The 12,785-nt window shown below is 47.3% G+C and overlaps 1 protein-coding gene across 2 annotated transcripts in view; it reads right to left on the reverse strand.

The window, feature by feature from the left end:
* Positions 1-1,562: 1,562 nt before the first annotated feature.
* RHOT2 (ras homolog family member T2) overlaps positions 1,563-12,785 on the reverse strand; it is a 39,206-nt gene continuing 27,983 nt past the window's right edge. For both annotated transcript variants that reach the window (XM_040356309.1, XM_040356310.1), the window contains exons 15-19: positions 9,399-9,529; positions 6,935-7,015; positions 4,549-4,671; positions 4,127-4,323; positions 1,563-2,047 (exon numbers count right to left, since the gene is read on the reverse strand). In XM_040356309.1, the coding sequence (XP_040212243.1) occupies positions 1,930-2,047; positions 4,127-4,323; positions 4,549-4,671; positions 6,935-7,015; positions 9,399-9,529 (650 nt within the window). In that variant the 3' untranslated portion in view covers positions 1,563-1,929. The remainder of the gene's footprint in view (positions 2,048-4,126; positions 4,324-4,548; positions 4,672-6,934; positions 7,016-9,398; positions 9,530-12,785) is intronic.

The following is a 12,785-nucleotide window of genomic DNA, read 5'->3' on the forward strand; positions in this document are numbered from 1 at the left end:
TAATATAAAGGCTACCTGGAGGTGGAGATGGTGACATCACAGGAAGCCTTGCGTTTTTATAAATGAATATAAGATTTCCTCTGACTGGCGGAGATGGAGATGGTGATGGCATCCACCCGCCTCTCCACATCAACCAGAGGCAGCCTAATATTCATTGATAAAAATACAAGGCTTCCTGGGAATAGCTGAGATGGAGAGGCGGGTGGATGACGTCACCATCTCCAACTCAGCCAATCAGAGGAAGCCTTGTTATTCATTCTTAAAGTGGTTGTAAACACACATTTTTGACTTACCTACAGGTAAGTCTATAATAAGGCTTACCTGTAGGTATAAAGAATATCTCCTATCTTCCCCCCCGCAATGCGCCGCTGATTGCAGCGGCGCATGCGCAGCGGGATCCTCGGCTAAAGGACCGGCAGCCGCCGGACCTTGCCGAATTAAAGTCTCCCGCCGCTCCAGCCAATCACAGCGCTGGAGCGGCGATACCCGGAAGACACGCCGAGTCAAGATGACATCTCGCTCGGCGTGGACCAGGTAAGTTCCTCTCGCCTCGTTCCGAGGTAAGTATTTCAGAATGAGCCAATATGCGGTGCATACTAGCTCATTATGGCTTTTGCCTTTCAGGTGGAAAAAAAATAAAAATAATCGCGGGTTTACAACCGCTTTAAAATCTCAAGGCTTCTTGTAACGTCACCATCTCCACCTCAGCCAGAGGTAGCCTTATATTCATTCATAAAAATACAAGGCTTCCTGGGAATGGCTGCATCGATTAGTCCTAGTATTCCTGGAGTTAGGCTATAAGAACCAAGATTTGCTGACAGTAATCAGTCATTGCCCCCTGAAGCCAAAGTAAAACACAGTGGGGGTTATTTACGAAAGGCAAATCCACTTTGCACTACAAGTGCAAAGTGCATTTGAAATTGCATTGAAGGTGAACTTGGAATTGCAGTCTCTGTAGAAAAAAAAAACAGCATTTTATCTTGCACATGATTGGATGATAAAAATCAGCAGAGCTTCCCCTCATTTCAAATCTACTCCTCAGATTTACAGCAACAAATCAGTGCAATTTCAAGTGTAAATAGTGTCACTTTCCCACAGTTGGAGATTTACCAGACATACCCGACTGATTAAGGGGACCCTGTCACTTTGTCCATCTGATGCCCACCCTTCCAGAAAAACCCTCCTACTTCCTCCAGCTAAACTGGCACAAAATGCCCAGTGTTTCCAGGTATAGGGGAGCAGGTGACCTCCTCCTGCGTGATAGTATTTGGGTCTAGCGTCAAACTATTACGCCAAGCACTATCACATGGCTGAGGGGGGTGACTTCAATGTTCCCTTTAGGTTACAACATCAGCCGACAGATTGTTGAAAAGCGATCAGTGAGGTGGGGTAAGAATAGGGGGAGGGGGTGTAATTTCAAAAAACATTAACACTGCTCTGTGATGACAGAGTGACAGTCTCATTAAATTACGGGGAACTCTCCGACGATGACATTCCAACCAAGCCGACTGTTAATGGAAGCAGCGTTACCTCTTTGCCGAAGTCCAAAAAAATTCAAGAAGTTGGCGTTGGTTTCCCCCTGCTGGCAATCAATTAGAACTAAAGCATCACCTCTGGGTGGAGTTGTCCTTTAATAGACTAGAAAAGCACAGTTAAAAAAAAAAAAAACGTAAGAAGTTGGGCCTGTTTAACTTTGTTCTAAGTTCCTCTGTGTCACAAGAGGAAGCAAAAGGTTAAGAAAGGATGATCAGATCTGGGTGACCTGTGAGAAGGGGGCTGCCCCTTTTAATAGGAGGCTCCGCCCCTCCAAACGTAGGCGTTTTTCTGATATAAAAAGCAGACGCTCCCCGTCAGTCACAGTGATTAGCACTCGAGGGAGTTAAAAGTCTTCAGGCTGGTTCGTGTTGGAGAAGGAAGAGGTATCGCTGGCTATTTGCTGCGTAGAAGTGCTTTGTAGAGCGTGAATCCCACGACGGCGGCGACTGTGGCTCCCAGCGCCACACGCAACCAGAACGATGCTGTGCTGAGGTCGGTGTCATGGAGGTGGCTGCAAAGACAGGCAAGAGAAAGACGGTCACTGCCAAGGGGTCTCTTCGAGGTGACATGCTGCTGATATGCATTTCACTGCAGTACATGTTTCTGCTCCATTTAACACTTTTATGACCAGAAGTCATTGAAGCCTAGGTCAGTGTTTCTCAACTCCAGTGCTCAAGGCGACCCAACAGGTCATGTTTTCAGGCTTTCCATTATTTTGCACAGGCGATGTGATCAGTTTCACTGCCTTAGTAATTACCACAGCTTTTTCATCTGAGGGAAATCTTGAAAACATGACCTGTTGGGGCGCCTTGAGGACTGGAGTTGAAAAACACTGCACTAGGTGCCCAGACTACATTTAGGTTCTCCCTCAACTTGGCATTGTTGCTAGAACTAGTTTGCCTTCCTAAATAATTTTTACTTTGTTTTTAAAGGACTTGTAGGGTATATTTCTTAAAACATCCCTGCTCAGGTCTCTTATTTTAGCCGCCCCCCCCCATGAGAGCTGTACGGCCCACGCGACTGCGTCATTCATTCACAGAGCCCTGTGTGTGAATAAATTACAAGTCCCGATATCCTTTGCGGATGTCGTCTTGTAGTTCTCAATGAACTACTACGGTGATGTGGTAGCTCATGGGACTCTTCCCGTCAATGTATCTGCTTCCCTGTACGGGTATACACAGATACACAGACAGGTCTGCAGGAGACTTGCATAGCACCCGCCATCTACTGATCCCTAAGGCCCCTTTCACACTGGGGCGGGAGCCGTGGTGGCGGTATAGTGCCGCTAAAAATGCGCTATACCGTCGGGTTTGCCACAGGATTCGGCTGCTAGCGGTGTGATATTAACCCCCAATAGCGGCCGATAAAGGGTTAATACCGCCCGCAATGCGCCTCTGCAGAGGCACATTGCGGGCGGTATTGCTGCGGTTCCCATTGTTTTAAATGGGAAGGAGTGGTATACACACCACTCCAAAGATGCTGCCGACAGGAGATTTTTTTTGTCTCCCTGCCAGCGCATCGCCTCAGTGTGAAAGCCCTCGGGCAGTATGCAATGCAGGAGTTTTTCAGGCGCTATTTTTAGCGCTGTGCCGCCTGAAAAACTCCTCAGTGTGAAAGGGGCCTAAGAAAAGGGAGTTACCGCTCCAGGTGGGTATGCTGAACAATCAGTGACTTCTCAGGAGATCCAGGGTGCCGGTGATCTGCCGATATGGTTTCGGCTAACGTGAAAGTTCCTGCGCAGGCGCAATCTGATCTGCCGATATAGTTCCGGCCAACGAGAAAGTTCCTTTAAGAACTGCGCAGGCGCAAACTTGCCGACGGAAATCTCCAAACCTCGGCCGGCATCCAGGGCGACGTGGATTTTGAGGAAAGTGGCCAGTCGGTCTCACGTCCTCGCTGCGCTCACTCGGCCTCCTGGCTCTTTTTTTTAACATCCTCCAATCCACGGGGATGTTAAAGAATGAGCCTGGATGCCGGGTGAGGTTCGGAGATTTCCGTCGGCAAGTTTGCGCCTGCGCAGTCTTTGAAGGATCTTTCACGTTAGGGGAACTTTAAGGACAAGTCACCGGCAATGCACAAGGCAAATTATAGAGGCTAAAAAAATGCCTTTGTGCATTTTTTTTTTTTGGAGCCTGTAAAGCAAGGGTGCTCAACCTGTGGCCCTCCAGCTGTTGTCGCAATAAAAGTCCCATCATACTGTCTGCCTTGCAATGTCTCATGGGACTTGTAGTTCGGCAACATCTGCAGGGCCACAGGTTGAGCACCCATGCTGTAAAGATTGGCACCAGGGATCAGTAGATTGTAGAGGCTAAAAAATGGACAGCCGCACTCCAAAAAACCTTTAGATTGTCTTTATTGTAAAACGGGTGGAAAATGCACTACAAAATACAGCAAAAAAAAAAATGGGGATAGCAGCCTACGCGTTTCACACTATAGATCAGTGCTTAGTCATGGCTGAGCACTCATCTATAGAGTGAAACGCGTAGGCTACTATCCCCATTTTTCATTTCCACTCGTTTTACAATAAAGCCCGCAAAGCCCCACACTCTTGTTCTTTGGCATAAACCAGGTCCCTAGGTCTGATACTCACGGGAAGGCGGCAGCTGCAGCTATCTTGCTGTAGATGGTTTTGTCCATGGTTCCCTGGCAGCTGAAGTGGTAGGGAGGCGGCAGGCGATGCTTGTGACAGAACTCTGAGGGTGAGATCCCATGCTGTTGCTTTACCTCGCCTAGGTCCCATTTGCACCCCACAAACATGCAAGGCGTCTGACTCTCCATGTAGTGTTGCTGTAAAAGGAAGGAGACACAGATGAGTTGGCAAGCCACATAGGTGACCCTACCTGGGGGTACTGAGTATTGAATAGTTTTTCTAACCAGACTTTAAAGTGATATTAAAAAGGTAAAAATTCCTATTTTTAAAAAATAACTGAAAAAAGTACACACTATAGAGGGAAACTGTCATAGTCTATAAGATGGCTTCCTTTGCCATGACAGATACATGCAAGGACTCACCTTGTATATACTGGCACAGTAGTTGAAGGATTTGGGGTCACTGACATCATACATTAAACAGGCCACATCACAGGCAGCATCTGACTGCTTCAGGAAATCCGTGTCCACATCCACCTCAAATAGCTGGGGAGAGAGAGAACATTTTTAAGGGGGTGTCTGAATCTTGCATAAAAAAATAAATAATTCCCTACAAAAAGCACATCAATAACAAATAAGTCCCATCACCCACGACAATGGCCTTCACCTCCTTTGCATGCGGCTGCCAAGTCATGGAAGGCTTTGCCTTATTCTGAGATGCCGACACCTAGAGATCACCATACCGGCAACGGTCGTCCAAACTTTCCTGTTCTGGTCGAACGTCAGGCCATTATGACAGGCAAAGATCTAACACTATTGAGTAGTGACCGCTAAACTATAGGGGATTCAAAATAAAACAAAAACACCCTTGTAGGGAGTTCCCTCACAATATAAGCATAGGTTGAAGGCTTGTTATTTTTGCTTAGGGCATGGGTCTCCAAACTTTTTTAAACTAAGGGCCAGTTTAGTATCCTTCAGACTTGAGGGGGCCAGACTGTGACCGTTCGGAGTAGAAAAGGTCTTGACATCAGTGGGAAGAATCACTGGCGTCAGTGGCAGGAATCGCGCCCCATCACTGGTGTCAGTGGCAGGAATCGCGCCCCATCACTGCCGTCCCTGGCAGGAATCGCGCCCCGTCACTGCCGTCCCTGGCAGGAATCGCGCCCCATCACTGGCGTCCCTGGCAGGAATCGCGCCCCATCACTGGCGTCCCTGGGAGGAATCGCGCCCCATCACTGGCGTCCCTGGGAGGAACCGCGCCCCATCACTGGCGTCCCTGGGAGGAACCGCGCCCCATCACTGGCGTCCCTGGGAGGAATCGCGCCCCATCACTGGCGTCCCTGGGAGGAACCTCGCCCCATCACTGGCGTCCCTGGGAGGAACCGCGCCCCATCACTGGCGTCCCTGGGAGGAATCGCGCCCCATCACTGGCGTCCCTGGGAGGAATCGCGCCCCATCACTGGCGTCCCTGGGAGGAATCGCGCCCCATCATTGGCGTCCCTGGGAGGAATCGCGCCCCATCACTGGCGTCCCTGGGAGGAATCGCGCCCCATCACTGGCGTCCCTGGGAGGAATCGCGCCCCATCACTGGCGTCCGTGGGAGGAATCGCGCCCCATCACTGGCGCCCATGGGAGGAATCGCGCCCCATCACTGGCGCCCATGGGAGGAATCGCGCCCCATCACTGGCGTCCCCGGCAGGAATCGCGCCCCATCACTGGCGTCAATTATTTCCCATTGTTATCAGTGGAAGGATTAGTGCCCCAGGGGCTGGATAAAAGCAAGCAAAGGGCCGCATCTGGCCCCCGGCCACAATTTGGAGACCACTGGTCTAGGGTACTAGAACTTTTTACTTATGTTATACCTCACCCCTGAAGTCTCCTTCTATGCGACCAGACCCCCCAAAGCCTCTTCTCTTTGGCGCTCTGGCTGGCAGTCACAGCTGTGACGACGCCATGTAGAGGAACAGCAGTCCCACAATGTAAGCGAGGACACTGAGTGCAAGCCCACAACCTGCAGTATAGGAGTGAATGGGCCAGCTCCAGCTTCTGGGGGGGGGGATAAGGCAAGTCAAAGTGGTGTCCTAGGCATAAATGACCATTTAACCCTTGCAGTGCATGAGAAGCCCCATCGTCAGGGTAGCTTTATTTGTTCAGTTCTCTGAAGTTCAGCTTAAAGGTTGCATTAAATATTTTGGTGAGGGACGCGGCGTCCTCTCAGGCCCGTGCACGTCTTGCAGACGGCGTCGGCTCACAGATTCAGGTCAGGCTGCTCCTCTGTGGGATGACATAATTAAGCTGTCAATTAAAAGAAGAAGGAACGGGACCAGAGCGGTATACACGGCGGCCTTGGGATGGCAGACAGAAGCTGATGGATTTTCTTCTAACGCAAACATGACAATCGGACTTCTAAAGAGATGAAATAATATTTCTCTCCTGGATATGTTCCATTTCACCCCTTTCCGAGGACATACAAAAAAAAACAACAATCTGTTCCTTTATATCAGAGTGTCCCTTCTGTATATTACAGAAATAATGTCACTGTGAAATCCGTGTCATGCTTTAGAACTGTGTCACATAGAAGAAAGAAATGAGGGTACCAAGAAAGAAAAGTAAATATCTGCAGTGAAGTTTCTGAATATCCATGCAAGGCATTTAACAGACTTGAAGTGTCAACTGAAAATAACTGGATAGTTCACATCTTGCATGCGATGGACATACAAGTTATACATTTCCTGTGACACAATGCTGAGGGGCCTTTTCATAACACAACACAGAGCAACTATAATGTGAGAAATCTGGTACTACTTACTATAAGATACTTTTCCTGCCCCCCAACCAGCACTGTGTTGATGGAGTAGAAGGAGGCCTCCCCACGGTTCCTCTGCTGCTCCTAAGAAAAGAGGCGATAAAAAAAAAAAAGGTACACATAAGGAACAGACATATGTAGGTAGATTCAGAAAGAGTTAGGCCGGCTTATCAGTAGATAAGCCGACCTAACTCAGAATCTACGCCGACTTATGTTTAAGTGTATGCTCAAACAGAGATACACTTAAACATATCTAAGATACGACGGCTTGCGCCGTCCTATCTTAGGTTGCAATATTTCGGATGGCCGCTAGGTGGCGCTTCCATTGCGGTCGGCGTAGAATATGTAAATTAGTAGATACGCCGATTCACGAACGTACGCCCGGCCGACGCAGTACTTTTACGCCGTTTACGTAAGAGATAGGCCGCGTAAAGTTAGAGCTAGGCCCTAGTTGGAATAGTAATGCTAAGTATGGCCGCCGTTCCCGTGTCGAAATTCGAATTTTTTACGTCGTTTGCGTAAGTCGTCCGTGAATAGGGATTTACGTCATAAAACACGCCCCCTTACACACATTTGAATTAGGCGCGCTTACGCCCGCCCGCTTTAGGCTACGCCGCCGTAACTTAGCAGCCAAGTACATTGTGAATCGTGTACTTGCCTCGCTAACTTACGGCGGCGTAGCCTAAATGCCTTAAGCTACGCCCCTGCAAAGTTGCGGCAATGTATGTGAATCTAGGCAATGGAATACACACCACTAACATGGTGGCTGGAAGGGACCAAAAGCAGATGGGGACAGACCAAGGAAAACACAGAAGAACAACATGGGATTATTTTGTTTTTTCTTTGAGATACCAGTCAGTGCCTGACTTATTGCAGATAATTATACAGAGTCACTCCACTTGCACGCCCCCCCCCCCCCCCGCTGCCTTCTTGGAAACACACTGGTCCCAGGAGACAGCAGGGACCACTGGGAACGCGCCGCGCTACTCGCGCAGTAGAGAACCGGGCAGTGAAGCCGCAAGGCTTCACTTCCTGATTCCCTCACCGAGGATGGCGGCGGGGGCAGCCGAGCGCCTAGCAAATGCTCTTCTGCTGTCGACATCGTGAGCACCCTGAACAGGTAAGTGTCCATTTATTAAAATTCAGCAGCTGCAGTATTTGTAGCTGCTGGCTTTTAATATTTTTTTTTTTCGCGGGACTTCCGCTTTAAAGTGATTGTAACGCTCCGTCTTCATAGGATTTGATTGACAGAAGCCACTCCCTCATTACAGAATTTGATTGACAGGTGTGGGAACCAATAGCTCCCTCTGCTACCAGTCTGCCCAGTGGCACAGGAAGTGACAGAAAACAGTTCCAACAGATAAAAAATAAAAACAAAAAACACAATTTTCAACAGAAACGAAACAGAAGAGATAGATCTGTCAGTTTGCATTCCAGTTGGTTAGGACATCCCTCACTTCTCGTTCCAGTGATAGGGCCAGATTCTCAAAGAGATACGACGGTGCATCTCTGAGTTAGGCCGGTCGTATCTATGCGACTGATTCATCGAATCAGTTACGCATAGATATGCCTAAGATCCGACAGGTGTAACTGTGTTACACCGTCGGATCTTAACTGCAATTTAAAAATGGCCGCTGGGGGCGTTCTCGCTGATTTACGCAGAGAATATGTAAATCAGCGAGATACGCCAATTCACGAACGTACGCGGGCCCGACGCAGTGTTTTTACGACGTTTACGTAAGGGTTTTTCCCGGCGCATAGTTACCCCCGCTTCTATGAGGCGCAGCCAATGTTAAGTATGGCCGTCATTCCCGCGACAAAATTTGATTTTTTTTTACGCCGTTTGCGCAAGTCGTTCGCGAATACGGATGGACGTCATTTACGTAAGCATCGAAATCAATGACAGTCATTTGGAGCAATGCACGCTGGGAAAATTTCCGGACGGCGCATACGCTATTCGAACGACGCGGAGGAATTACGATCCGCCGCCGCAAGTTTGGAGGTAAGTGTTTTGTGAATTACCCACTTGCCTCTAAAACTTGCGGGGGCGGATCTTAAATCAGATAGATTACGCCGATCTAAAGATCCGCTGATCTATCTGAATCTGGCCCATAGTGTTTACCAGGAATGGAAGTGAAGGAAAACGTGTGCGTTTGCCTTACCCTGACCGAGGGCGACGTCATCCTCCTTCCAGACAGATCCCAGAGAATGTGGAGTTGCCCAAATCTGCAGGTGATCCGGCACTGTGCTACAGCGTCTTCTTGCAAAATTTGGGCTGATCAGCATTCCCCGGGATCTTGTTGGGAAGAGATTACGTCACTCCCTGCACTATGGGAGTCAGGAAAGGTGAATATATTATCTATTTTTCCCTCCACAAAAGCTCTTTTTTTTGTACATTTAAAAAAGGGTGAGGGGGGTCAGAGTAAAGTGCAAAGTCTGTTTTAAAGGCGGCATTCACCTCACTTACCTCAAGGCTCTGGCCAAGGAAGGACCGCAGGAAGGCCGACTTCCCTGTCCCTCGAGGGCCAATGACCTTACACAAGAAAACGCTTCTCTGGGTCTGTCCCTTTTCCAGGTCTATCCTCTTCTCGCGGGTCACTGGGAAGAAAGAAAGAACAATTCTGTACATTTAATTTCAGAAAAATCTCTAGATCAGGGGTCTCCAAACATTCTAAACTAAAGGCCAGTTTACTGTAGTTCAGATTTTATGCGGGCTGGACTGGGACCATAGGGAGTGGAAAATGTCCCGCCATCAGTGGGAGTAAACAATGCCCCATCTTTGGTGTCAGTGAGAGGAATTGTGCCCCATTGTTGAGGTCATTAGGAGGAATTGTGCCTCACCGTTGGGGTCATTAGGAGGAAATTTGCCCCATCAATAGTGTCTTTGGGAGGAACAATGCCCCATCATTGGTGTCATTGAAAGAAACTGTGCTACATCAATGGTGCCATTAGATCCCTTCATTGGTGTCAGTGGATGAAATCAAAGATTAGGGTTGCACCGATACCAAGTATCGTCACTCGTGCAAATGCACCGATACCTGAAACCGATACTTTCAGGCTGGCTTCTTTGAGCTGTCAGTGGGGATCACTTATCAACCCTTAATTTACTTTAATCTGCCTTAATTGACTCCCTATTCTCCTTCATTTAAAGTGGATGTAAACACACATACAGTAGCCTGCTCAGATTGGCTTTGAGAGTCAGAGGCGCGGGCTGATGATGTCACATCCTCTGCCAATCCGAGCAGGCTTTGTATCCATTAATAGAATGCATCACTCGCCGTGATTGGCTCAGCGTGGTATATGGTACTGTGAGACACATCCAGCAGGCTGCAGACTTGGTCGTAAGGGGGTCATCTTATGGGGGTCATCTTATACAGTGAGTATACCACAAAACCAACATAAAAAAAATGTACAATTAGGGTGTCGTCTTATAAATGCCGGCAAATACGGTACTTATTTTACTCACTAAACTGCAACTCAATTTATAACATTTGTTTGGTGTGTTTTTTCTGCATTTTTGGTTGATATCCTTGGCTGGATTCACGTAGATGTAACCAACGTTAGGCAGGCGTAGCGTATCTCATATACGCTACGCCGCCGTAAGTTAGAGAGGCGAGTGCTGTATTCACAAAGCACTTGCGTCCTAAGTTACGGCGGCGTATCGTAAATGTGCCGGCCTAAGTGCGCCTAATTCAAATTGTAAAGAGGTGGGCGTGTTTTATGCTAATGAATCGTGACCCGGCGTGATTGACGTTTTGAACGAACGGCGCAAGCGCCGTCCGTGGACATATCCTAGTGCGCATGCTCCAAATTACGCCGCAAAGACTTATCAGTTTCGACGTGAACGTAAATTACGCCCAGCCCCATTCACGGACGACTTACGCAAACGACGTAAAAATGTATGACATTCAATGCGGTTCCGACGTCCATACTTAAAGGGTCACTAAAGAAATTTTTTTTTTTTGCTGAAATGACTGTTTACAGGGTATAGAGACATAATAGTTAACTGATTCCTTTTAAAAATGATTAAAAATAGATAAAAACCAATCATATAATGTACCTGCAGTTTAGTTTCATTTTTGCTGTTGTTTGCTGGTTCTCTGATGTACAGAGAGCCAATAGAGGGCAGTGACACTTTGTCTAAAACTCCTCAGCACCAATCCAGTTTCGTTTTACACACAGTAATCACACCTCCTTGATTAGTGACCACCGTGAGAAATCTCCCAGTACTGTGGTGATCAGGAATCAGACAACCAGGAAGTGTCCAGATCGGAGAGGAATTACAGCAACATCAAAGCAAAAACGAACAATGAGGACATGAAACCAGGACTGCAGTAAGGTAAAGGAAGCTATTTAGCTAAAGAAAAAATCCTTTAGTGACCCTTTCACATTGGCTGCGCCATCTTTTTGGTGGAATAACTTTAGGCCTGAAAACGCCTTACGTAAACGGAGTATCTTTACTGCGACGAGCAAGCGTACGTTCGTGAATAGGCGAATCTCGCTAAATTTACGCATTCTAGGCATAAATCAGCGTACACGCCCCTAGCGGCCGGCCTAAATAGACAGCTAAGATACGACGGCGCCCGCGGTCGTATCTTAGCTAGATTTAAGTGTATCTCAATTTGAGAATACACTTAAAATTTACGACGGCGCAGGTTCAGAGTTACGTTATCAGTAGATACGCCGGCGTAACTCTCTCTGAATCTGGCTACCTGTCTCTATCATTTAAAATACCCCTATGATAAAACTATAGATCCTTCAGTTCTTTGTAAGTGGGCAAACGTACAAAATCTGCACGGGATCAAATAATTAATTGTCCCCACTGTATGGAGGTAAATGGTTATGCCTTTGTTTATTTTGATTTATATTCTTGCCACTGTGGTTGTTGGCGTCAGGCCATAGGGAAGCGAGACTGACTGCAAAAAAAGTCTCCAGCTAGAGAAATCCCAACACATATAAGTATCAGGTCAAGAAATACAATCTATGATGAAGAACAGTTAATGTTCTTTGAGAGCTCTTTGGTCCTAGGATATAAAAAAATCCAACGAAGGAATTACACCGTTGCTACAAGGAGCAGCTTGTGCGGCTATCATTGCGTCCCGATGGTGATTAATCCTATAATAGCCGGGATAAGAAAGTGAGGAATGCTGGGAGTCTGATTGACTTATCCACAGCCGATACAAGACTCACATCTGCCAGAACACAGAGATAATGTCAACACCTAAAGGGAAACTCTGAGCAAAACATTCCTTAAGGTTAAAGCCGATGTGTGATGTATTCATAAAATATATTCCTTGCTTCCCTTTCACTCCCGGACAAAAAAATGCAATAAAAATGTTTGAATCAAATGTTCTCCTTTTTAACGACTTCCAGCCTGGGCCAATTCTGACATTTCTCTCCTACAAGTAAAAATATATTTCTATGCTAGAAAATCCCCAAACAGTATAATATTTTTTTAAGCAGAGGCCCTAGAGAAAAAATTGGTCGGCGTTGCAATTTTTTATGTCACACAGAAGTTGAGCAGCGATTTTTCAAAACACAATTTTTTCTGAATACACTTAAAGTGGAGGTTCACCCAAAAAATGAATTTTTAACATTAGATCGAGGCTAATTAAGGGGAGCAGAAACGGGTATTGTTTTTTAAAATCAATGCCGTACTTACCGTTTTAGAGATAGAAGTTCTCCCGCCACTTCCGGATATGGGCTGCGGGACTGGGCTTTCCTATTTGATTGACAGCCTTCTGACCGTCACATACAGCGCGTCACGAGTTTCCGAAAGTAGCCGAACGTCGGTGCGCAGGCGCTGTATAGAGCCGCACCGACGTTTGGCTTCTTTCGGCAACTGGTAACGCGA

Source organism: Rana temporaria, chromosome 6 (genome assembly GCF_905171775.1).
Source record: "Rana temporaria chromosome 6, aRanTem1.1, whole genome shotgun sequence".
Classification (NCBI taxonomy): domain Eukaryota; kingdom Metazoa; phylum Chordata; class Amphibia; order Anura; family Ranidae; genus Rana; species Rana temporaria.